Below are 26689 nucleotides of genomic sequence, written 5' to 3' on the forward strand. Positions count from 1 at the left end.
GGGACTGAGCCGGCGGCTGAGGTCCTGGCAGAAGGAGGAGCTCTTTGAACTTCTCAGGAGGAGAGATGGGGAGGAGGAGTTCTGGTCAGGGTGTCACCAGGCGGCAGGGACTTCAGAAGTCGTTGGGAGTCTCCTGTGGGAGAGAACAGATTTGCAGGCCTCTTGGCTGTGTCCTCTGTTCTCCGAGGATAAAGGAGTCAAAGGCACAGAGTCAGGAAAGTGTCCCACATGTCAGGTGCCAGTCGGGCAGCACTGAATGTCCCTGAGGCATACAGATGTGCCCCATTTCACGGATGATGCCTCGTGGGTTAGCGGGGCTAAGCAGGTTGCAGAGAACCTGCTTTGGAGCTAGGAACCGAGGTGGGGTTGTCCCCTGTAAGGCCGTGTCTGGCCAGAGTGGCTGTCCTCACCGGCTGCTCAGACTCAGCTTGCCCAGATGGCGGCGGCTCACATCACACTACCCCACGTTGGTCCCTCCGCTCGGTCCTCTGGGTCTCCCCCCCCTCGGGCCTGCTCAGAACCCCTCCAACTGGAGACAGGCCTTCAGGGTCAGCCTCTCCTTAAAGGAAATGCTCTGTTAAAGGTAATTTCCAAGGTGTTCCGGCCAGAAGACTCATGAAGGGGAGTCGGGGGTCTGCCAGACCCCCTCTTTGTCCTCCAGTGGGGTCACTCCCTGCGGGGCCTGAGACTTCTGGAAACCAGGAAGCCACGTCAGGTTGCAAAGTGAGGAAATTGTGTCTTAGGAAAAAAAAAAAAAAGACTCATTGTGGATTATTGCATGCATCTCTCTGGACTGGCCTCGTCGCCATGGTAACTGAATTTTTACTGATGGTTTCGAAAAGTGTTGTTTGACACCCCCCTGCTCTCCTGCAGCCTGCTACTTTGAGTCCCTGCACAGGGAGCAGGTGGCTAAGTTTGGGGCATGAGGAAGCAAGGAAATATATCGGGGGAGGAAGGCCGGAAGGAAAAGCTCACCTCCCTCTACCTGGAGACGGAGAAGTCTGTGGGGCTGGCTGAGGACCACGCCTGGGGAGGCCTCGAGGCAGTGTGGAGGTCTGGAGGGGGGAATCAAGTCCTTCCCTGGATGAAGGAGGGACAGGCAGCCTGGGGCTGGGGGAAATTGCTGCTAAGAACTCAAGAGGGTCTTTGTAACTGGTGGTGGGGGAGTTGCTAGCAGGTGGTGCAGGAGCAGCTATCGGGGGAAGGGTCTGGGGTAGCCTTTTGCTGCCCCCTTAGCCTGCTAAGAATCTTCAGGACGCCGACCAGGGCTGAGTTTGCTGGAACGACCCTGAGCGAAGACAGGGTGTCGATGTGGCTGACCTCCCCAGCTGAGGGAGTAGGAAGAGAAGCCAGTCACAGCCAGACACTCCGTGATTACGGATGGGCACCTACTGTGTGCTCCTGGAGTGAGACCAGCCTCCCCGCTGACTCCCAGGGCTGGAAGTGGCTGGAGCACCTTGCCTCTGGGCCCCCAGGGGCCCCTCCCCTGGCCTGGCCTGACTTCTCCTGGGTCCTGAGCCTGTCTTCCTGCCACCTGCAGTCCCTCCGTGCCCCTCCACCCCCCCCCAACCGTACATCATCAAGATAATCCCGTTAGCCCTTTTGTCTTTATGGTTGTATGGCCAGTGACTCAAAGACCAAAGAGTTTGGAAAACCCCCACCACGGGGCCTTTCCTGGGAGGAAAACCTGCTGGGAGAAAGGTGCTGCTGTCCTTGGAGTCCGAGTGTGACCTGAGCTGGTTGGTGATGGCGTCTCCCAAGGAGGGGGAGAGGTCACACCCGCGTCAGTGCCGCAGAGCACGTCGCAGAGGGCTCTCAGGGAGGCTTGGCCACAGCTCCCCGAGGGTAGACCATGCAGGTTGCATGCCACGCACGATGCAGAGAGAGAGAACCAGCCAGGCCCCCACCCCAGGCTAACTGGGGGATCCACCCGTCACTCGGCAGAGGAGGGCACGTGGGAACCTCTGGGGCAAGGTCTCCAAGCGTGTCTGCCTGTGCACAGGGAGAGAAGCAGCCTGTCTGCCAGCGTCCCCTGCCACAGGCCTCCCCCACGCTCCCTAACGCACGTGTTAGAGTTGGCCTCCTAGAGCTCCCAGGGTGCTCTTTAGTCCTCCCGCTCAGAAGCCTTTGCTTTCAGACTCTGCCCGCGCAGGCCTCCCTTCTCCACTCCAGGCAGTGTTCATCCCATCTGTCCTGGGGCCTTCCTGCAGGCGCGGAGCCCAGGGTCTCCCTAAGCAGCCTGTGGTGGTCTTGGGCAGTTCTAGGTCCTGCCCCTGTAGAAGGATGCATGCACAGCCCTTCTGACGCACAGGCTTTATGGTTACTCTGCTCTCCCCAGAGAGCTCCACCCCTCATCCCAATCTCCCCTTGGGGTTCATCTCTGCCACCCCTTCTCTTTGTCCCTGAATCCTCATACTGTGTGCAAGAGGGAGCACCTGTCCAGCTTGCCAGTATGGTCACAGAGGACACGAAGTCTACATACATCATCCAACATTATAGAGCCGGCACCTGGAGAACCAGAATTCTAAGCCAGGTCCTGTGGATCTAGACCTGAGGCTGTTTTCACCATGGTCCACTGTCTCCACTCCTCTCCCATGATGGCCCTTTGGCTCTGGAAAGAAAGAGGCTTGAGCCATCCAGGTCTGCCCCTGATGGAGCCTCCTATCTGCCCACCTTCTCCCTGTCACTTGTGGAGCAGGGTGAGGCTCTCTTGTCCCTCTACCTTCCCAGAAGCTGTGTTGGGAGCCGTGGACATGACACCGCCAGATCTAGAGAATGACCTGTCTGTCTCCTCCCCTGTTAGATTATTCAGGGCAGCCCCCAAGTGGTGCCCCTTTTCCTGCCTGTGGCCCATCTCTTCTTTAGCAAAAGCTGGACATCCCACTCTGGCCATTAAGAGTGCCGCGTTCAGTCCCGTCTGTCATGTCCCTCCAGCAAAGCCTCCTCCTCAGCTTCTCCATCAAGACCGGGAAGGGGAAGGGCTCAGCGTCTGAGAAAAGTCTCTCCCCTCAACATTCCTTCCGTCATTATTCACTGATGATCTGCGCTTGCAGGGCTTGGGGCTGGAGGGGGGTGGAAGTCCGGCTTGAACCCTACTAAGAAGGGTGTGGGCCAGGTCCGCAGAGGACAAGGGCGCTGCCACGCGAGTCCCCGAGCCTGGGGTCCACTTTCCTGCGGAAGCGATTCTTGGTCTTAGATTTGGAGATTGAGTGAGAATCATCAGAATCCAAGGGCGGTCCTAGGGGAGAGGACCCCCCGCAGAGGGAGTGGCCTTTGCTAAGGGGTAGGTGCAGACAGAGGGCGGGGGTGGGGCAGTGAGGCTGACCTGTGGGCGGGGCAGGGCTGGGCGCGTCTGCTCCACGCTGTGCTTCTCCAACAGGGAGAACAGGGGCCCAAAGGAGAGAAGGGTGATCCTGGCGTGCCCGGGCAACCGGTGAGTGTCCTGCGGCCCGCACCCCGTGCCCCTCAGCCTGTGCACTGTCACAGGGCGTCCAAGGGCCGCGTGGGGGCAGGTCTGAACTGTATGGTCTACCTGCAGGCTCCCCGCTAGCTGAATGTAGTCCGTCCCTCCTCCCTCAGGAGGGATGTCCTCACTGTGGATCCCAAATCAAACCTGCTGCACGTGTCCTTGCCCCACCCCCTCTACTAAGAGCAGGGAGGTGACCTAGTTCCTTGATGGTTGTTGCATTGCAGGGACCCCAGGGCCGTCCTGGAGAACTGGGGCCTCGGGGACCCACTGGAGCGCCGGTAAGAAACCCTTTCTCCCCCTGTGGGCTCTGAGGTGCGGGATCCCCACCAGCCACCGCCCCCCGCCCCCATGGCCTGCTCCCCACTCCACTGGTCCGCCTGCCTGGCGTTTGGGGGCTGCCCACCAGGGGGCGCTGCCGCAGTGGCCGTGCGCCCAGTGCTCCAGGGCTGAAGGCACTCACAAGGCCCCCCAAAACGCAGCCCTGGGGATGGGTGCTGCCTCTGGACCCCTGGATGAGGAAGCGATGTTAGGGCATGGGGTGGTTCAGATGCAGGAAACCCCTCCCTCCTAGCTCTGATCTGCAGCTCTGGTGTAAGGGACCACGTGGTTTAGCATTTTGAATTTGTTGTCATTTTTCACTGCTTGGGCTTCTTAGAAACAGCCTCCCTCAGGCACGTTCTCTGGAGAGGTCCCTTTGGAGTGACCTGTGGAGGCTCTGACCCCAGGGAGCCCCCGGCTGTCTCTGTGCGCCTGGGCCATCCTGTCCTGTGAGCCCTGGTTATATCATGAAGTGTCAGCGCTGACATCTACCCCCCGAGACGGGACAAGCCGAGCCCCAAGGCAGGGGGCTGTGGTTTCCCTGCGCTTCGGACTCTGCTCCTGTCCTACAGTTTGCATCTCCCGACTCTGACGAGCAGGCCGTCCCGAGATGGCCTGCTGGGGGATGAGGACAGTTTCCCCAGGATGTCTCACCTCCCCTTTTGTGTCCCGGACAGGGCACCAAGGGACAAGAAGGCCCACGTGGGGCACCGGGAGCAGCTGGAAACCCTGTGAGTCCTCACGCCCCCCGCCCCCCATGCCGGCAGAGGGAGGCTGTGCCTGGGCTCGCAGCTCTGGGCTGATGGGAGGGAGGGGTGGAGCCGTTGGCCAGGGCTGGGCGCCCCTGGAGCAGTGAGGACCAGCAGAGACGCCCCGGGGCTCTGCAGCATTCGCAGCATTTCAGGGCTTTGTCCATGTGCCCAGCCCATAAACGGAGTCTCCTCCCACACGTGCAGGGGCCATGCCCACGGGGACACACAAACACACACTCATACCTACTCATATTCTAAAACCAGCATGCACACGTGCTGTGATGCCCATGTCCTGTCGAAACTCCCAGCACACAGGTGCCGCTGGGGACACGGGCAGACACGTGCCTTCATGTGCACGCCTTTGAGCTCTCCGCTGCTGTGCCTTGCCTCCTGCGGGGCCAGAGTCTCTGTGGGGTGGACCCTGGACTCCTGGGGCTGATGAAATGGTGTGTCACGCGGGGCCACAGAGCTCAGATTCCCGTGTGGAATGAGGCCACCTCTACCCCGACTCTCTGAAGCCTGGTGGTGGTTAGAGGGACAAGCAGACACAGGTGACAGCCACGCTTCTGGGACCATGGGTTAGAGGTCCCCTGCTGTAGGGGGCTTGTACGCCCAGGCCATCCGTGCCTATGGGCTAATGGGAATGGGGCCAGCCAGGGGCGGTGGCCAACCTGGATGTCACAGGGTGGGGACAGAAGGCTCCTCCGGCTAGTAGAGCCTGGCTGGAGGGCAGCCTGCAGGGCAGTGAAGCCGAGGGCAGGCTCGGAAGCCTGCAGAAGCAAGAGCAGCCTCCAGTCCTTGCAGAGCTGCCCGCTTCCCGCCTGCATGGTGTTGACCCGCACGCCTCCTCCTGGGGAATCTTTGTTAACCCTCAGTGTTAGTTCAAGTCCACTTCCTCCAGGAAGCATTCCCGCATTCCCTCATTCACCTGTCAAAGTCAGCACACGCAGGCGTGCACACACTCGCACATAAGTGCACGCGCACACACCACCTCTGCCCCCTCCATGCCTTGATCTTAAGGAACCTCTGAGAGCCCTTCTGCCCTCTGGTCTCCCACGGCTGTGCCGGAGTCCCACTCACGGGAGGTTTGGTGTCTCGGCACCGCCGCACACACACGGGAGGGGCTCCCCTTGCGGTGGAGGGAACATGGGGTCCGAAGCAGCAAGTTACGGTGAACTGGGGAGAAGGCAGGCTGGGAGGGGCGCCCGGGGACTGTTCGTCATCGACACCTCGGGACTTTCTAAACTTCCGCTTCTGAATAGGGCAGTCCTGGACCTGTGGGCCCACCTGGTGCCAGCGGCCCCCCCGGAAGTGCGGTGAGTCATGGGGGCTGGGGCACCAGCACAGCTTGGGTGTGGGGGGGCAGGCACAGGCATCCCTGCCCCCACTTACAGATGGAGAAATGGGCGTCCCAGACAAGGTCACCAGAAAGTTCACCAGCCCCAGGCTCGAGGTCGCTCCTCAGACCTCCGAGGGAGAACAAAACCTGTGAGAACTGCAGGAAACCGCAGGAAGCCTGTCGACCTCATTGAGGTTGCGGTCAGCCTCCGCGCCTGCCTTTGGAAGAGACAGGACAAAGCTCAAGGATTCGCGGGTCCTGACCCTTAGGGTCCCTCAGTGCTGATCAGGGCCCGGCCACAGGTTCATGCGGAGACCCATGCAGGATACTCCCTGGGGCCTCAGCCTTTCACCCTCAAATGGGAGAGAGCGGCCACACCTGAGGGCTGCTGATGGCCACGGACATCGCTGTGCCCCGTCCCCACCCCGAGGAGTCCTTACTCACGGGGCCCCAGGCATCCGATGGCGGGCTAGCCCTGAGACCCACCGTCGGCACGGATCTCAGCTTTGACATTCTGCCGTAAAATGCCCGGTGCCACTCAGTCCCGGGGCGGCACACAGTGCGTCCTCCTGAAGTGGACCGAGGTCAGCCCTGCGGGTTCATCAGCCCACAAGGATCATACAGCCGACTGGAGGGCACACATGAGCCATTTCCACAGGGCTACACCTGTGTGTGTGTGTGTGTGTGTGTGTGTGTGTGTGTTTTAGATTTTATTTATTTATTTGAGAGAGAGACAGAGAGAGAGCATGAGAGGGGAGAGGGTCAGAGGGAGAAGTGGACTCCCCGTGGAGTCCTGATGCGGGAGCCTGATGCGGGATTCGGTCCCGTGACTACAGGAAAACGACCCGAGCCGAAGGCAGTTGCCTAACCAACTGAGCCACCCAGGCGCCCCCGCATCTGTAGTAGGCACTCTGCGACGGTTAAATTCATGGGCGTCCCTGGACCCTGGGAGAAGGTTCTTCTCACCGCTTTTGTTCTACCCAAGAGGACAGGCAGACCCAGGGAGACTGAGTCATGTCCTTGGTGGTCGCCAGAGGTGGTGCTGGAAAATGGCCTTTGTCACGTTCCTCTCCCTGCTTCGGTGCCTGCCAACCTGCTTTCCCTGGCCGGAGGGTCTTCTCTGGCTTTCAGAGACCGTATTGTCCGGCCATAGGACACAGAATGATGGGCCTGAGCCTGAGCTGCTGGCTGTGTGAACCCCTGGGTCCTTCCCTGGGGGCCTGGAGGGTGCGTCCTGCACTAGCTCAGAAACGGGCTCCAGCTGCACCCAAGTGTACGGCTGCACCCATGAGTACAGTCTGCCGCCCTCCCCTATCTCCCTGCTTTGTTTCCCTCCTGGGGTGTCTCTGGACCACTTGCACTTAAGCCTGGGCTCCAAGTCAAGCCGCAGGCAACGTCAAGGTCACCCTCATCCTCCCTCATGTCCAGCGGAGGCCAGTGCCTACCTTCTGAGAGCCAGAGCCCCGGGGAGGGCAGACCTCTAGGCAGCACAGGCTTGGTGCAGGGGCGAGTGAGCAGATGGGGAGGGGCTCTATGGGGAGGCGGGGAGGAGAGGGCTAAATCCTGGGGAATTAAATCAGCGATGGGGAGCCCATAGGGACAGACGTGTAGCCTTGGCTATGAGGGTGTATGCTCACCCTTGTCTGGGGGCCATGGGCTGTCTTGAACTTTACCATGAGCATAACCTGTTTTTCAGGGCTCCCCCGGCATCAGAGGGCCCCCTGGGAAAGATGGGGAGCGCGGAGAGAAGGTAAGACGTGGCTATTGTCAGCATGTGACACCTGTTCTCAGCTTCTTGAAAAACCCTGGAGGCAGAAGCCAAGCCACTTAGGTCTGGTTCGAACACCAGGGCCTGAGGGAGCTTTCTATGTAGAGGAGAGAGAAGGCCGTGCAGCTACCTCTTGCAGGCTCCCAGCAGGCCCGAGTCAGACAGATCCCTAGGGAACAGATGGGCGCTCCAGAAGGCTCTGGGGGAGGGCGTGACTTGCCCCACCTTTCATAGCAGGGCCTGACCCCAAACCCCACTTACTCTCGATGCGGTACACAAGCATATCTGTCCCACACCTCTGTGTGCACCCTGAAGCCTTCCCAAGTTTGAGAAAGAGTTTCATTTATTAGAAGGAAGAGAGTCATGGTGTCCCCAGAGACACCAACACCCCAGAGTCAAAAGAGGAAGGTCCCCAGCCTTTCGAAAGCGTGTTTCAGCTGCATTTTACAAAGTACCTCTGGGGTTTATTGCTGAGGGCCTGCTACGGGCCTCCAGTGGGTAGAACCCGGGATTCTGCCAACAATCCCACACTCGCAGGGCAGCGGCCCCCCCACCACAATCCCCGCAAACATCAGTGTGCCGGGGTAGAGATGTCTGCCGTCTGTGCTCTGGGACTTTCGCATCTGTAACACGAGGACATGATGACACGTCGGTGACAAGTTGTGCAGAACTGACCCATCAGAGGGCTCAGCACAGGGCCGGGGAGGAAATCCGCTGCCCCGTGCCCCCGCCACTCCCCGTGAGCAGGGGCCCGGCCCTGGACGTCCTCTGCTTGGCCGATGGTCCACAGCCGCCCCGTTACGTGCCAGTGCCTCAGCGTCCTGACAGGAATCCTTTCAAGTCCACTTTAGCCAGAACCTTTCCGAGGAGAGATCATTTTGTCCTTTCTATTTTGGCAGAATTTAACAAGAATAGATGGTGCATTTGCATTTCGGCAGGGAGGCTGGGTTTTAAAATACGCGTCTCAGACGAAAACGGTGCGGCACGGGGGGAAACAACCAGCCAGCCTCTAGGACATATCTTGAGGGGTTTTTGGCGTGCTGGTCGAGGACAAGCCCAATAATAACCCTTATGTGGTGCAGGTGCTAATTTCTGTTTTGAAAGAAGATAATGCCATCGTAGATTACAGTAATAAGAGCAGAGCAGCCAGATGAAGCCAGGGGCAAAAATAACCCCGGCCCATCTGCTCTGCCTGGATTAAACCGCGTCTGACGATTGCGCTCTATTCTGGACACACAGGAAGTAGGGCACTGACGACCTTAGAAGGGGGTGACCGAGATGCTGGAGGTCCCGCGGAGAGCCAAGAGGCAAGCAGGGAGCTGTTGGCTCATCCACCGCTAGAGGGAGCCAGACACCTCTCCTTCGCTCGCAGGCGCCAGGGCAGAGCTCAGACCCAGGGCTGCGTGGGGAGGGGAACCCAGGGTGCTCTGCAAACTGGTCAGAAGCCCAGCTGCCAGGACACATTCGTTCTGTCCCTCCCAGTGTCGGGTGGCTGGTCTGAGGCTCTGGGAAGCCTATCCTGCCGTAGGCCTCCAGAGAGGGGCCCTTGCTGGGCAACCCTTCTCCTTACCGCACCTTCTTTCCAGCAAGGAATGTCTGTGGTCATTCATGTCTCAGCTCAGCCCCAGGGAGACTTGCCCGGAAGGAGGAACCCCTGTGGCTCATGTTATTCCTCCCAAGCCCCAAAGCCAGAGCTACCACAGGGAGCTCTAGACTTTGTGGTCCAAATGGTGAGCATTTGCTGAGACGAGGCTCCAAGCCCAGCTCCCTCCCTCCCCAGGTCCTAGAAGCTCTTTCCCTACTTCTTTCCCTACTTCAGAGCCCTGAGCTGTGCTCCTGATGCTGGAGGCCCACACTGGGAAGAGGGGTTAGATTCTGTCCACGGAACTCCATGGCAGAGTATCACATGTCTGGACGGTTTCAGAAAGGGCACTCTTGGCCGAATGTAAAGAAACAGGGTATAACAGGGCTGCCCGGAAAAGGAATGAAGCCTAGCAAGGTGGTGAGCTCCTTGCTCTTGGAGGAATTCAAGCAGAAATGGGAGGACCTCCCACAAGGCATGCACCCGATGCTTTCCTGCCCTGGGTAGACGACTGGACTATAAAGCACTGATGTCCTGTCCATTCCCAAGTTCTGCCTTGTATCAGCTTGCCAAGTCTGCTGTGACAAATATCACTGGTGGTGTAGCTTAAACCAGAAATGCATTGCCTGGCCATTCTCACCACATCGGGAAGCCCTCAACCCAAGTGTCAGCTGGGCTGCTTCCTCTGGGGGCCATGAGGGAAGCAGCCCTTCCAGAACCCTCTCTCGGTTTATTGATGGCTGCCCCACCCCGTGTCTTCACACTGTCTTCCCTCGGTGCTTGCCTGTGTCCAAAATCTCCCCTTCTTACAAGGACGCTGGTCATTCTGGATCAACGGCCACCCTCCTCCACATGACCTCAGCCTAACAACGAGTTTCACCCGCAAAGATCCTATTTCTCAGCGGAGGTGTGGGGGATTAGGACTTCAGCACCCACATTCGGGGGACCCGGTCCAACTTATCATATATGTCATGTAGCGTAGACTATTGCCAGAAGCCTACCATCCCCCTAGAGGCCGGGTAGCCATTAAGAAGCTTGCCTTCTGCATGTCACCTGGTCCTGGAAACTGTCCTTTTTTCTTTCTAGGGCGCAGCAGGTGAAGAAGGGCGTTCAGGACCAGCTGGTCCCAGGGGGGATCCGGGCGCTCCTGGCCTTCCTGGGACACCTGGACAGGGAAAGGATGGAGAGCCGGTAAGTGTCCGGTCCAGAAGTTTCTGTGTCCACTTGACCAGGCTAGAAGTAGAAAAGGAAAGGAAAGGGGTGGGGGAGAGGGAGAGAGAGAGAGACTGACTGGTCTCGTAAGTATTAAGTGAGAGAAATAGCATAAATCCATCGAATGTGGCACTCAGTGAGGGTTTAATGCATTAACTATGGTTATCAGGCACTCAGCACCATTCCTTTACTCCCACAACTGCCCTGAGAAGTGAGTACTTCTTTTTTCAGTCTCTTCAGGTGACCATAACAAAATACCATAAATTAGTGTCTCTAAACAACAAGAACTTAGTTCTCACAGTCATGGAGTCCGGAAGTCCAAGTTCAGGATGTCTACATGGTCAGGTTCAGGGGAAGGCCTCGTTTTCGGTTCCAGAGTGCCCACTTCCCAGTGTCCTCACATGATGGACGGGTGAGGGCTCTCCCTTACAAGGACAGGAATCCCATTCACAAAAGCCTCCCCTCCTAATACCTTCACTTGGGCCTTAGGATTTAACATACAAATTTGGGAGTGAAACAAGAATTCAGACCAAGGTGGTATTATCAACCCCGTATTATTGGTGAGGAATATGAGGTTCACTTGCCAAAATCATAGTACTTGGCTGTGAACTCACGAGAGACTGGACCCTCCCTTTCTTCACTCTGGGTTTCAGCCAATATATCCAAATGCAGAATTGTGATTTTTTAAAAATCTGGCCACATGTTTGCATCAAGCAAAACCCTTCAGCCTAAAGTTGGAGACTCTTCTCATTGGTTCCGTCAGGTCTTGATATCATGGGAAATGGGAAAGAGACCAGACTTTGGAATCCATGAGCTCACCTTTGAAGACTGGCCCTCCCGTACTTGCGGGAACCTGTAGAAGAAGACCTTAAGTGGGAAAGCAAGCTGAGAGGGGCCGGGATTTGCTCAGGGTGACACAGAGGCTGTAGGCAGCTGAGGCAGAGTTCACACACAGGTGACTGACTTGTAGCTCAAAAACTGGGCTTTCCTTCATAAACAACAGCCCCTGGTGAGACCCTCGTCTCCCTCGGGCACACAGCGTAGGGCGCACACAGCTTGGCTGGTGGTGGATGGGTAAATGCTCGTTCGTGGTCTCATGGTTGTGTTTGCATCCATCATCTCCCCAGGGGCTGCGTGGACCACCTGGATTACCTGGGCCGCTAGGAATCAAGGTGAGTGTGTATCCAGGCAAGTCGTGATGTCTTGTCATGGGTTGCCCGGCAAAGGGACCGGCCCAGTTTCATCGTGAAGTGCGTCTCCCACCTCAGTCCACTTCCCCGTTCTGTAGTTTATCACATCTCACTTCGCTAAAGACGCTAGGGCTCCTGATACTGGTGATACTGAAGTCCTTGCCATACAGTTGGTGCCTAATAAATGCTTGCTGGCAAATGAAGTTGCAGAAGACACTGGTCTTCAACTGGCAGAGCAATAGATCTAAGCAGTTTTGTGTTTTTAATCTAATTGTAGTAACAGATGATCCCCAAATTTTAGACGCTTCACACACTAAACCTTTCCATGTCATTCCCAGTAAGCCTACTGGGAGTCGTGATGGGTGGGGAGCTTGGGCCCACACAGCCATTCAGAGACCCACGATCCTTGGCCCGGTGACTCTCCCGCCATGTAGGACCTGAGTCTGCTACGAGTCCTTGGTGTACAATGGAAAATGAGGGAACGACAGTGGACAGACTCTGTGGGCCAGACCTGGAAGTGGTAATTCATTTCTCCCAACCTCATGACACTGAACGCAGGGGAAGCTGGGTTTGTGGGCTAGCTGTGTGCCCGGGGTGAAAGCGGGAAGCTTTGGTAAATATCTGCCAGCTCATCCTCAATTCACTTAAAACCATTACTCAGAAAAGCTGACTTGGCCCAGGAGGGACTGTGCTTTTTTTTTATTTTTATTTTTTAGATTAAAAATAAATTACTCATTTGAGAGAGAGAATGCATGAAAAGTGGGGAGGGTCAGAGGGAGAGGGAGAAGCAGACTCCCTGCTAAGCGGGAAGCTTGACATGGGGCTGGATCCCAGGACCCCGGGATCATGACCTGAGCCAAAGGCAGACACTTAACTGACTGAGCCACCCAGGACCCCCAGGAGGGACTGTTTTTAGAAGAGCTTTCCTGAGTGACTAGGGACACTTCCGTGAAGTTTTCTTTATACTGAGTGGTTCTCTCATTGACTCATTTATGCTCTGATCACCTGCGAGAGCATTTATGATTGCGTCTGCGGCCCGTCCACTAGGCTGCCGTGTGTCAGCTCTTGCAGTGGGCCTTGGGCCAACAGTGATGTATGGGACATGTTCCCAGCCCTCCCACAGCTCAGGGATCGGAGGGAAAGGCAGATAAACGAGTAGGCAGAAGCAGGCAGGTGCTAGGGTAGAGGGAAGCTTGAGGCACAAGAAAGCTTGGAGAACCCTCCCCAGCCCAGCCTGGTTTGACGGTGGAAGGCTTCTTGGAGGAGGTGATGTTTGTCCTGATTTTACAGTGTATGCAGCAATTAGAAGGGGAAGGAGTGAGGAAGGAGCTTCCCAGAGGGGTCCTACCCGGGGAGGAGACATTGAGGCAGGAAGTGGACTATGCTCTGAGATGAGCATGTACTGTGGACGCACCCACGTCCCACGAACTGTGATTTGATCAACTCCGATGCTTGAACGTAAGCATGTGTCAGTCCATCAATGATCTACATTGGAATGCTTCTGTATTTTTTTGCTTTAATTTAATATGCATATTCAAAATCGCATTCAAATGTTGTATCATTATATTACTTTTGCCTACTTGCGTGTATTTATGAAAACACATTTTAAAAATTCGTCTTGTCTGCCTTCAGTGCCCTTGCCTGCCACCCCCCAGCCACTTGCCGAGTCAGCACTTTCCAGCGGCGCATTCCCACCCCTCCCAGCTGCGCTAGTCAGGATACAGCACGTCTGGAAACCATAGATGCTGCTATTACAGGACGCTTTATCCCAAACCCTGTCCCCATCCACTTAATAGTAGGAGTGTTTACCGCTTTTATGCTAGAGCTGTATCTTTGGGATCCCAACAACATAGCCACAGAGGGTGTTGGTTTTTAAGATTGTATGTAAAAGGCTCGTTGACAATAAGAGCCGGAATGAGAAGTTTGAGGCTTCAGGAGAGCTGGCTGCTTCTGCAGTAAACTTCTTGCTTCCAGTTTCTTCACCTATTCAGGCAGCTGGCCTCTGTAAGCCTCCTAAGTTTGTGCTGATTGAGGTCATGGTCACTCATGTGACTCCCTGGTAGTGATTTTGTTGTTCATGGTCATAATCAAAAGAAACAGGAGTGTTTCAGAGAGATCTGAGTAAATATATGGCAACTTTCTATTTTCTGGGGGGAAAAAAAACAAACCCTCAGAAACAACTTGTCTTGAATTTAGTGGCATATAAAATTGTCCCATATGCCTGGAGCAGTGGGCATGGTGGAGAGGAATGGGAGGCAGAATCAACACTCTAGAGGACCTTGTGGCTCCGTTGCCAGCCCGAGGCTGGCCTCCGAGGCCCCCTGTGATGCTGTGAGCCCCATGTGTCATCAGCAGTGCTCCTGTGCTCTCTCTTTCCTCCTCTACAGGGAGCCTCCAGCCTCTCAGAGAAAGGAAGACAGGGGCACTGGAAATGCCTTAAGATGCCCTTTCCCTGTGATAACTATTTATGAGTTCAGTAAATTCAGCTCCCAGGCTGAGTTTGGGGTGAAAATCAGTGATATAATACAAATAAAAATAGTTGCCTAACTCATGGTGTCCCAGGCTCATGCTTAATAAATATTAGTTGTCCTTATGATGAAATCACCCTGTGGAGTCAGCTTTAGGGTTGCAGCATGTTAGAGGCAGGAGTGCAGTGAGCCTCGACCTGGCAAGCATGTTAGAGGCAGGAGTGCAGTGAGCCTCGACCTGGGGCCCAACTGACCAACTAGTGTCAAACTTCAGGTGACCCAGGGGAGGTTAGTCATGGTGTCCTTTGGCCAAATATTTCCTCTTCTTTAATATGGGAGGCATGGAAACAGATAACCCATTCCGGCGTTGACACCGTATACATTCGTAATTTAGAATGTGGTTTAGAAGTAAAGATGTCCATAGTTAATTGGGATTGGGAAGGTAAGTTTGAATTCAAGAGGTCTTTGGTTGAGGAGTGGGCTGCTCTTGAGCTGGAAGGAGGGAGGGACAGAGAAACCAGAGAGCCTGCCTCCCCGCGGGTGCTGTCCACGGTGCTGTCCACGGTGCTGTCCACGGTGCTGAAGGGAAGCCGCTGGGATACGAACCACATAAAGGTTTTCATTGGCAACCCCCACTTCCTAATTACTCACAACTGCAGGAAGATTCTTACAGACACCTTTCCTTTTCTTTTTCTTTTTTTTTAAAGATTTTATTTATTTATCAGAGAGGGGGGGGGGTGGAGAGAGCCAGCATAGGCAGACAGAATGGCAGGCAGAGGCAGAGGGAGAAGCAGGCTCCCTGCCGAGCAAGGAGCCCGATGTGGGACTCAATCCCAGGACGCTGGGATCATGACCTGAGCCGAAGGCAGCTGCTTAACCAACTGAGCCACCCAGGTGTCCCAACACCTTTCCTTTTCTTGCATGGCACCTGTTTCCAGCAAAATGAACAGTCTCTGCCTTCATACGGAATGGGGTTAGGATATTCAGCGACCTACAGAATAGATGACTTGAAGCAAGGGGTTTCACCTGTCTGATACCCTCTGTCCTTTTCTGTTTAAATGAACAAAGCATATTTAACTCCTGAAGGGCTCATGTAGAAGGAAATGATAGTCTCCTTCCTTGACCCACGCTTACTCACCTTTTGTCCCTGGACGCTGTTGGACTGGCCCAGAATGTCTTACAGCCAAAATATTTTCTAGACTTCGTATCACAGATCCTAGCTCGCGGGCCCATTTCTTTCTTTATCTTGAGTCTAATCAGAGCATTAAGGTCTTCTTCTCTTTTCTTGAGGCTCTTTGCTGAAAGTCTCCACCCATTAAGCTGTGAAGTGTTGTTTCTCTGGGAAAATGTTAGCATCACAATGGGCCATAAGCACAGGAAGGGAGCCAGGCCTGTCCACCTTGCAGGAAAGAACTAGCAGAGACTCAGATTCCAGGCTGGGCTGAGTGTTCCCTCCTGGCTCTATCCCACCTCCTCTTCTGTAAAAAATTGATTTGCCCTCAAACACAGAATTTATTTAAACAAATAAAGCTTATTAAAAGTGTCTTGATAATGTACCCAATATAGGGTCTGACTTATTCTAGGTACTTGAAAAATACTTGTTGAATTAATGGGTAAATGAATGAATGGATGGTTCCCAGTTTTAAGATTCTCCCATTGAAGTCAGATGGTCAGACAGACACAACGGGAGAACAAGGTGTTAAGATTAATGAAGATCTTCACAAATATCTAGAGGAGAACAGGGAACAATACAGGCAGAGGTGGGGTATTGGAAGTTGAATGATTGAGGTGGTCTTCTTTGATGGGTTGGTGTTTGGGATATTAGAACATGGACGGTTGACATGGTCTAGTTCGTGGTAGTTAGCATTTGCTGGTGTTCATGAGGCAGCCTTGGAAGGAAGAGGGGAGCCCAGCTAAAACAGAAAGTGGTAAGAAATCTGTATTAAATATTTTTAAAATGCCAAAGGGTATGGATTCATCTGGCCTTTATGTGTGTTTGGTTTGTTTTCTCTCTTGTAATTCCACTAATAAAGTGATAATAATATACTTGTAATACTCCATGTTAAATAGCGTCTTCCCTTTGAAATGAGTATTCATAAGATCCCTGATGGTTTGGTAGAACGTTCTCTTTCATTCTCATTGATGAAAGTCTTCAGGAGCAGAGAGGTTGTGGGACTTGCCCAGGGTTACAGGTTCAGGTGGACATTGTCCTAAAAAGGGACCCTGACTGCCTTTTTGGAATCTTCCCACGTGTCCCTCTCACTAGTGTAGTGTGCATGTGACTGGCACCGTGAGGACCATGTTCGTCCTCTGTTCATTACACTTTTCTCTGTATTTGTCTTATTTCTAGACTTCCTGCCTTCCCCCTGCATACAAATTAGATTTCCTAGCAGCCCCAAGCATCTTGTATTTCGCAGAATGAGCCACAGCCCATTTTCCTAAAGAAACACAATGTACCAGCTGGGGTTTCAAAGAGAGTTTCAGGAGGGGCCTATGTACAGGGGCAGGGGTGAGGCAGAGGGCTGCCCCAGCTCCCAGGAAGCATGGCCACAGTGGTTCTGGAAGGATAACGGCCAGGAATGCTGTGGCTAGAGACAGATTTGGGGTCTAGTTGATCTCTTTTGTGAGTCCCAAGCCCCATCCTTCCCACTTCCCATGGACGTGATTTCTCTTCAGAACTCAGCATGGAGTGTTGGAAATGGGCATCTTTTGGGCCAGCAGCCCTTATCGCTGCTAGAAAGAAATAAACAACAAGCATTGGTGGAGCAAGTACGTGACTTAGGTACTCATCCAGGCCAGAGTCCTACTGCAGGAACACGAATCATCTTAGAAACATGACTTTTCTTAAAGGCCCAGATGTAAAGTTTTCTGATTGAAATGATGGTGAGCGGCTAAGCTGATGATTAATGAGATGTTTTTCATGCTTAGAAACCTAAACTTTAATAAGCAAACTGTTGCCTAGCAATGTCAATTTCCACCTGAGATCAGATTGCTGTGCGTGTCTCACTGGTTCTTCACAGCAACCTTCTGAAGCTCTTTTCATTTGTCACGGGCATTAACTCTTTGAAGGGATATTAAATAGCTCGAACAAGATCAGCCACCGATGCACGTGAGGCTTGGCTGAGTTCAGCTGCCCTCATACAGGTGCGCTGTCTCTCACACAGAGCTGATGTGGGTTCTGGTCCCTGTGTGTTGTGAGCCGGGTTTACTTTGGAATTAGAAAGGTAGCAGTTTGCAAACTGCAGGTCTAACATTGACTATAGTGTGTGGGCCAGTGTCCTCATCAAACTCTTTCACACTGATGCATCAGAAACGTGTAAGCATCCACACACAGCCGAGTCAATGATGGTTATCCATAGTCCACCTCAGATCCTAGTGAGTTAGGACAAGCCCTTGTTTTGGGCGGCTGAGGATTTTGAAATTGCGGATGAAAGGGTATGATCCAGTCTCAACTTCCTTTTACAGGAAATGGCAAACATTCCTCCCTTATGCTCTTCCTATCAAAGTCCAGAATGACAGGTGCAAGAGAAGGGCCACAGCCACAATGGCTAACTGACAGAGAGAGCCGGGCCAGGCTGTGTCAGGACGGCACTCAGAGCATGTATCCTTGTTTTATGAACACACCGTCTCTGACCTGGCTGCCATTGTGGCTACCTACCTTTGTAAAACTAAAGCTCGGGGAACTTGTCCCTTTCTTGAGTCCACTGTGAGCGGGTGTTGAAGACAGGACTGAGACCCATGCTCTCTCAACCCCTGTGCTCGAAGGAAATGGTTATGGCTGAGTCATTCTTGCCTCTCCCAGCCCTGGAGAAGAGGCTGGGGAAATAGAGGTACTTGGCAAATTATTGGTAAATTATTGGCGATTTGGGACCTGATCTGAAATACAGGTACGTAGTCAAATCTGGGACGAGGTCAGGATGGGGGCATGATGAGGTCTGGAGAAAGGTCAGCAAAATTTGGAACTATGGTCACATGGGAGGGGCCATCTCGTTATAACCACTTTGGGAGGCATTATCAAGGTTGGGGCCTGGTAAGCTTTGAACGGTTCATGATGAGAATTGCTGGATATGCACATGCCGGTGGGCTGGGTGGGTGATGGGCTGCCTGGGGGTCGTGGGGGGACATGCGGAGTCCACATGGCAGGAGAGACGCTGATGGGTAGTGCAGGCAAGACGGTGGGAGGGGGCATAATTCCTTCTGTGTGCTGGCTCTGTCCTGCCCAGAACTGACCTCATCATCTCATTTTTCTTCTCTCTAGGGGGACCGAGGGGCACCCGGGATTCCTGGCTCTCCTGGCAACCGTGGCGACCCAGGCATCGGGGTGGCTGGCCCTCCTGTGAGTCTTTATTCTTCCAGAACTTCCTCCCCTCTCTAGAGCCACACTGCCACTCCCTGCTGGCTCCCTGGGCCTGCCTGCAAGGACTCTAACTGAGGAGCGCGCCACTGGTCCTCAAGTCAGTCGGGGGGTGTAGACCTGTCCACTGGCTTTGTTCTAGAACTTGGTGTACTTCGAATAGGAATAAGGCTTTTGAGGGGACCAAGACTTGTCTGATTGAAAGAAGAAAGCACAAAACTCATTAAAATTAAAAAGGGAAAACATGATTCACTGGGAAAACTTTTGCAAATCTGTGGTATAGCAGTGAAGCCGAACTGTCTGGGGAAGGGGTGTGATGTGGAGAGATAATGTGCTCTCGTGTCTTTAGGCCAAATGCAGTCCACGACCCCCTGCCTCCAGTTAGGATCAGGTGAGGACATAAATAGAATCAAGGAAGGTTTTAATATAGTCCCTAAAATGAAATTCGTGGTGTGGTCCTCCCGTTGGTAGTGTGATGAACGAGTCACGCCAGTCTGACCGAAGTGAGTCTGCCGACTTCTCAGAGGTGGTGATTCCGGGGATTATAAGAGATTGCAAGGACCAGGGGTGCCCGGGACCCCACCCAAGTTGAAGACAGATATTATTTTCAACCAGCCTCCACCTGAATATCTCTAGAAAAAGAAGACATACTCCTTTCAAAGCCAGTACATCTGGCTTTGAAATTTAGACACTTATTTCCATAGAGAAGAGACATTTATTGGAAATTTTTTTTCTCATCGAGAATCGGAATATGGTCTTCTGTGTCTTCTATCCCTTGCTTCTGATCCTTCCCTTTGTACCAAAAAAAGCACACCTCCTGCTCTCTTTTACTGAGTTATAGCCTTCAGAATTTAAGGCTTGTTCTCCATCCTGGTCACTTATCTTCTGATTTGGTCTGTCCTTTGCTGAAGACACACAGTATGTTAATAATGCACCTTAAAATTGTATTGACTTTTTTCTTTCCTTTCTTTCTTTTTAAGAGAGAGAGGGCAAAGGGAGAGAGAATCCTAAGCAGGCTCCACACCCAGCATGGAGCCCAACACAGGGATTAAAATTAATCCCAAGACCCTGAGACCATGACCTGAGCCTAAATCAAGAGTTCGCCAATTAACCAACTGAAACACGCAGGTACCCCTCTGGGGTCTCTTGTAAAGAGAGAGTCTTTGTAAAAAGAGGGTCTTGTAAAGAGAGGACCTCTGGGGTCCCTGTAAAGACACTAATTGTAGTCATGAGGGTTCTACTCCCATTACCTAGTCACCTCTGGAAGCCCCCATTTCCAAATACCATCACAAGGGGGTTTGGGGTTCAATATAAGAGTCTGGAGGAGATGCAGACATTCAGTCTGTAGCACTGTCTTACTATTATTTAAAAGAAGCTCAAATACCCAGTCCTTTTCTAATGCTAAGCCTCATAATATCCATGCTACCCGGATTAGCATTGCTTAACCCAGAAGTGCGGTCTAACTCTGCGGTCTAACTCTGGGCCATGAACCCGGCATGGACCAGAGTAGCACATGGCCCCAGTCTCGGCTTGGTTTTGCATTCAAGAAGTGCAGACCATAGTCGAAAACAATGAAAGGAACCCCGCTCTCCATTTGTCTCTCAGATACTTTGAAGGGGAAATGTGGATTCTTCCCCATAATATCACTTGTCAAGCAGAAACTTCCTTTCCTTCCCTCTGTGGTCCTCTGACATCCCAGCACTGGTCTTGGGCACCTCACTCTGTACCCCAAATCTCCAGGGCATCCCCACCCACTCCCCCTGCCCCTATCCTGCCTCACTGGCTCCCCACCAGAAGTGACTTCTTCCCTTCTATCACAACCCTAGCAGTGGGACACCTGTCTTCCCAAATGTCCCCAGAAGCCATGGATGGAACAGGTGTATGGAATCCCCCCGGGAATGTCTAGAGCTACTTTGTTTTTCTTAAAAGAAATTCTCAGGGAGCACAGTCCCCCCTACATGTTTCTATCAACTTTGTCAGCTATTTTTTTCAGTTTGTTGGTAGCTGGAAGGAACACTCTGGCCAAAATTGCCGTGAAGAAACATAGTAGTTCAGACCCCTTCTCATGGGGAGAGTTTTGCTGAAATTCTCCTCCTCTCCTGAATCTGCTGGAGTGAGGATTCTGCTTCCTGAAGGAATGACCCGTAGACTAGAAGACTTTTTGCAAGGGAAGCTTTGAGCTGTTTGTAGGCCCCACTGTCCCTCAGTTGGGCTCTGGAGGTCCCTGTCTGCTCCCTAAGGACTCATGGTGTCAAGCCCTGAGTCAGAAAGCCAGTGGGCAGAGTTGGATGCTCTCCATCCCCGCTCCAGGTTCAGAGCTGCCTGAAATCAGCATGAAATATGTTCGTGCCTAAGCGATTCCACCTGAAAAGTAATTGGCTGGCTGCACCCCAGGAGCTGTAAATCAGCCTGGTATTGTCTGTCCTCCACTTCAACTTATTATGAGCTTCTGTGGTGGACACAACCTTACAGAGTTTTCATAAATCTTGTCTTTGGCCTTTTGCCTAGGCTCCTGTTGTCCTGGGATTCTGCACAGAGAATGCAGGGATGCCCTGAGAGTCAGAGGAGGGGAGGAAGGGGTGATGCCAGGGATGTGGGTCTGCCGGGGACACCACTGTCCCTTCATGGGAACGTGGCCATGAGTGGCGTGTGTCTGGCCGGGAGCCAGGGGTAGAAGCACGGACGCCCCACTCACCACCTCCCGGAGTCCCCCGGAAGTTGCCGAACCACCAGCTGAAGGCTGGATTCTGCAGAAACCTCTGTTGAGAACAGGGTGCAAGGGCCAGGAGTTTATTTGGGAAATGCTCCAGAAATCACCACTTAGGGCATTGTGTTGTGGGGAAAGGAGGGGAAGCAAGAGAAGGCGTGTTCATGAGCAGGCTTCCGCAGTAGACAACCAGGGCTCCCCTCCACAGATAGCCCAGGAGGCGTGGGCACACGCGGAGCTGTGGTCTGACGGGGGGGGCGGGGGCTGAGGCAGGGGTGTTTGTGTGCCCATTCCTATTGGCCAGTGGGTGAAGGCGACTCCCAGAAGCTCCCTGCCTGTCCTGTCCTTGGGCCAAGGGTGGTCCTGTGGCAACGGAAAGCCCAGGATGCTGCCAGGTTCCTGTGTGTTCAGGGCATTTAGAGACGGGCACTGACCGTGTCTCCTATGTCACTGTTTTCCCAGGAAACAGTCTGAGCTTCACAAGGCAGAGTGACTTGGCCGATGTCACACAGCTGGTCCAGGGCAGGATGCACATCGCTTCCCACATCCCATCCCCCCAAGCCAGTTCTCTTCGCCTGTGGCTTCGGCAGGCTGAGCAGGGTTATTCATTTCCATTAAGGATGGATCAGCCTAAAAGTTACTCCTCACGTCCTTCCTCCTGGAGCGTGATACTCTGGGGCCTTTGGCATCCAGGAGCAGCGCCGACCGCCTGGAAGGGAGCCCTGGCTTTCCCCGCCAACCTGTGTGCCTTCACTGGACAGGGGCGCAGATGGGGAAGCAGTGGTGGGGAGTGTTGGCCTCTTATCCCTTTAATCTCCAGGTTGTTTGTGATCTGCTTTAGCCAGGTGTTAAATGCTTAGAAATGATCCAGCCTAGGCCTGAGGGCAGATCAAAATGCTGTGAATCTCCCTGCACCCAGGAGCTCAAGGCCAGCCAGAGTGGGATTCCCACCGACAGCTGGGCTCCCTGAAACTCGGACCTTCCGGTTCTATGAGCTTCTTCATGGGTCGAGTACCAACAATTTCTGCTGCTGCAACAGGGATGTTGGGAGGTGACGACACGGTAATATCGGTAATAACATCCGGCGCCCTGCCTTGCATCTTGGGATCCCGCCTTTCCTCCCCCTGCCTGGACTCTCTCTCTAGTCCTGATGCCTCCCTTGGAGAAGTAGGCAGAGACACACATCGGACAGGACTGCCTTGCTGTCAGATTGACAGCCTGATGGAAGAAGGAAGCATGAGCTGATGATGTGCAGTAAAATGTGTCAGGGTCCTAACAGAGGTGTTTTTTGAACTCCCCATCCTGGAGGGAGTAATTAGACTAGAGATGAAAGCTGCGGAAAGTTAAAGCATCCCACAGTATGCCGGTCGGCCTGCGGGGGGCAGCAGCGAGCAGGGCGTCCACACCCGCGGGTTCCTTTCTCCTTTTCAGGTTCCAAATGAGATGGAGAGGGGGACGCCACTTGCCTGAGGGACACTTGGGATGTGACCGAGCTAGCCCCCCCCCCCCACACACACACACATTCCGACAGGCTCTCGGCGGGGCAGAGATACTGATGAGTTCGTGCTCAGGAGTCTTTTCCAGAGACAAAGTCTGGAGTTTGTTAATTTAATTGTTTAACACATCGCGCTGTCCCGCGTTTCCTGCACATCCGTGATTGTGCCTCGAGCCTTGATCAGATTCAGGCTTGATGTTGCTGGCAAGACTTCACAGGGAGTGTGCGCTTCCTTTAGGAGGCACTGGGGTCTGGTGGTCTCTCTCCTTGTGATGTTCACACTCTTTGATGTCCAGTGCTTAGATCAATTAGCACATCAAGGTTTGCAAATTGACGCCTTCCTTGTCCTACCAGTTCTTTTTTATCTATCTGCTAGAATACTTCTAGAGGCAGGAGAGGTCCCTCAGTTGCAATAGACATGCCCAGTGGTACAGTTGATGTGGGAGGCAGGATAGGAACGGATGTTCCAGTCTTTCCTTTCAATTATTGTCTCATAACAACTCGATTCTTTTGCATCTCGCGAAGATGGTTAACTCGGTCTTTTGTTTTCCATCAGTAATTTTGAACTCCTGGATTCAAGCACATTTGATGTGTTTCCTTATAGTCTGGTTGTGTTTCCCTTTGACGTCCCTTTGTCTCGGCTGGGGCCAGTAGGGGCTTATCCCGTTGACCCTGAGTGCCTTTGACACAAGCCTAGAAATCTTTGATAGCATCCTTGCTCTCTGGAAAGGCGTACGGAGCTGGATTTGTGTCCCTGTCTTGTCCCGATCTGCAAGCCGTCATTTCTCCGCGGAGCTCTGTTTCCTTCTGGTGGAAAATGGTATCAAAGGCCAAGATCTGTGCTTTGGGGTGAAGTCGCTCTTGAGCAAACATATGAGAGAGCATAATCTTAGAGAAGAGGGTGTGGTGAGTGCTGACTTGTTTAGACTTCAGATTTAGAAATGTCATTGTACAATCTTCCTCCTCAACACTTTGATATTTCTTTTTTTCTTTTTGAAGATGATGTGTTTATTTGCTTGAGAGAGAGCAGAGAGCATGAGTGGGGAAGTAGGGGGAGGGGGAGCGACAAACTTCTCGCTGAGCAGGGAGCCCGATACAGGGCTCCATCCCAGGGCCCTGAGATCATGACCTCAGCCCAAGACAGACGCTTCACTGACTGAGCCTCCCAGGCACCCCAACACTTTGGTATTTGTGAAACGTGTATTGCCAGAATAGTAGTGGGGATGGGCTGGGCACTGCGCTGCCTGGCTCTCTCCTTAGAACAACTTTCTGACTTCCGATCACTCAGCGCAAGGTGGCCGGCTAGCTTTGTACTCCATTGGAGGAGACGGAAGCTCGGAGAGACCAAGCGACTCCCTCAGGGTCCAGCAGCTAACACTTGATAAGGCTGAGATGTGAAACGGATGCCTTTTTGACAACAGAATCCATGTTTCATGTGGATTTTATAGTAGATGATGTAAGGCAGGACTCTGGGCCTCGATCGAATGACCGAGTTAAGTGCTTGAGGTCATGATCATGGTGTGATCATGGCATTTCATCTGGAACCAAGGGTGCCTTTGAAGTGACCTTGCAGCATTCCCCTCCCCAGTCATCAGTTGTCCTTAGGTCCTTTGCTTGAGGCATGAGTGTGGTCTCAATGGGGAGCAGCTTTGAAAGCAGCAAACGTCAGGTGTGTGTATATGCTGTTGACTTCCACCTGGATGGAGCCCCTGAGAAGTAATGCTGGGTCAAATAGATCCCAGTTGGAAGTGAGTCTCTAGTCTTCCCTGACTGGTTGCCTGACTTACCTGCTTGCCTTCAGGGCTCTGGAGACTTCCCCTCCTTTGTTCAAGTGCTCAGCTGTGCTCTTAAAATGTGGCTTCCTTGGTTTTATCAGTCCGTCCTGAGATGTATCTAGGAGGTGGGCTTTGCGATGACCTGGCTTGTTATACTGCCAGAAACTGGTACATTTGTGTGAGCTCTTTCTTCCTCTTGGGAACGTCTGGAGCAGTTCTCCTGGGCTCTGCTGCAGGGAGACACAGGGTATGCTCCACTGAGCAGGAGGTGGGCTAACTCCACTGTTGAGTGACTCCTGGGGGAGCTGGGGCAGGTCCCAGTCTCCTCTGACCTCACTCTGGTCATCAGTGAAAATGAAGGGTGCTGATACCTGATTCCCAAGTTCTCATGCTCTAAAATGTTAATTCTGATGGAGTGCCATTTCCGGTGCTCTATGGTGTCCTGGCTGCCATGGGGTGCTGGGCTAGGTGCTGAAGACAGTGCTGAGCAAAGGGCTTAGTGCCCACCTGACCACACACGTGTCGTCGTTCAGTGGGACAGAACAGATGGCTGTGAAGGGATGACAGTCTTGGGCACTGCGTCCTGGGTGGGGTGCATGGCGGGGTTAGGGGACCGTTTCTAATGGGTATCCTGGGAGGAACCAGGGAAGGCTTTCAAAGCTGGGGCCATCTCAGCTGAGAACCAAAGTGTGACCAGAATGTGTTGAGGTAGAAGGGGAGAATCAACCATGCCGAAGTGGAGCATAGGGCAGACTCGGGGCAAGGGGGCATTCCGCTCACAGCAGGACCGAAACCATACACTCATGATTTAGTCCGTGGCCACATCTTCGATGCAATATCTAGAAGCCAGATTCTAAGTTGAGAACTTGTGTGTGTGTGTGTGAGTGTGTGTGTGTGTGTAACAGAGAGAGACAGGGAGACCCCCTTTTAGGAGTTGGGAGTCATAATTGTGGTATCAGCCAAAGCAGGCCATGCTGGGGGAAGCCTGGCCTTGAGTGTGTCCCCAGCCTGTCCCAAGCAGGAGGGAGGCACCACCTGAAGATTCTGGGCTGCGGGGTCCCACCCTGCACCAGAGCTAGGAACTAGAGAGGAGCTCCGGCATCAGGAACCAAGTGGGTGCCAGGATAGGGCAGCACCTGTTTGGGGACAGATGGAGAAAGCTCCAGGGAGACCTGCCTGGGCAAATCTCCTGGGTAGGTTGAGCAGGTGTGACTGGCTGGAAGTTTGGGGGAGTCAGCTGCCCCTCCAAGGACAGTTAAAGTCCTGCCTTACAAATGAACACGACAGCATGTTTAAAGAAACGTTTCATTCTGACTCGACTTATTTAACGCTTTGTTTGTTTGTTTGTTTCTCAGGGCCCTTCTGGACCACCAGGAGACAAAGGGCCGCCGGTACAGTATGAGTAAAATGAAGGGTTGGGCTTAATGGGGAAGTTCTGTTCTAATGAAAGCAGTTTTAAAGCGGGGGTTAGGGGGTGGGGAGGCAAACTCACGAGGTTTCTGCAAATCCCTAGCATGAAACAGCGCAGACTCTCTAGGATATATATCATCCGTCTCCAGAATGACAGTAGGAAGGGCCTGGGTGGTCATCTAATCCAGCGTGCCCATGCTGTAGCTGGGCAGACCGAGATGGGCTTTCCTATTGGGCATGTCCATGTTCCAGGACAGTGTGGTTTGATGACTCTAATTACCAGCAGAACGCATTTTGAATCCTGGCTTCACTAGCCCCAGCCTTTGTCCGGATCAAGGGAGGGATCTCTCTAAATCTGGAAAGCGAGCCTGATTAGACCCCTGGGCCATCGTGGTGGTCCTGAAGGCTCAGTGCTGGGAAGCAACGGGAGGGCTCAGGAGCCATGGTTCTTAGGAGAAGCCACGGATGCTGACAAGCACAGTGTATGCGTTCAGCAGTGAACGTGGATTTCTATGCGCAGATCAGCTGCAGGCTAGCACCTGTGATGACATACCTTATATGTAAAATTCTGAGCACTCTAATAATTTCCGAACTAAGAAAATGCGTTTGTATACCCGTTTTTATAGAGTAGGAGGCCCAGAAGAGTTCATGGAGAGGCATCTGACTTCAGAGCGAGTTACTGTAGCATAGCAGTAGGGTGCGGGTCACGGGGGATGGGGCTCCTCTGGAGGGTGGAGGGGACATCTGGGAGGTCTCAGAGTGGCCGGGTTAGCACCGCCCCAGCTCCTGCCATCACAAAGTGCTGATTCCCACCTGCACGTCCACTTCAGGAAGATTCCCATAAGAAGCA

The 26689-nt window shown here is 53.3% G+C and overlaps 1 protein-coding gene across 1 annotated transcript in view; it reads left to right on the forward strand.

The window, feature by feature from the left end:
- The window catches only part of COL22A1 (collagen type XXII alpha 1 chain), a 236072-nt gene that overhangs the window by 145094 nt on the left and 64289 nt on the right, over window positions 1–26689 (forward strand). Inside the window, exons 33-41 of the mRNA XM_082720691.1 lie at window positions 3380–3433; window positions 3694–3747; window positions 4465–4518; window positions 5802–5855; window positions 7575–7628; window positions 10315–10419; window positions 11568–11612; window positions 18357–18434; window positions 25785–25820. Coding sequence (XP_082576817.1) covers window positions 3380–3433; window positions 3694–3747; window positions 4465–4518; window positions 5802–5855; window positions 7575–7628; window positions 10315–10419; window positions 11568–11612; window positions 18357–18434; window positions 25785–25820 — 534 coding nt within the window. The remainder of the gene's footprint in view (window positions 1–3379; window positions 3434–3693; window positions 3748–4464; window positions 4519–5801; window positions 5856–7574; window positions 7629–10314; window positions 10420–11567; window positions 11613–18356; window positions 18435–25784; window positions 25821–26689) is intronic.

The sequence above is a fragment of the Mustela nivalis genome, assembly GCF_964662115.1.
Source record: "Mustela nivalis genome assembly, chromosome: 2".
In the NCBI taxonomy this organism is placed as follows: domain Eukaryota; kingdom Metazoa; phylum Chordata; class Mammalia; order Carnivora; family Mustelidae; genus Mustela; species Mustela nivalis.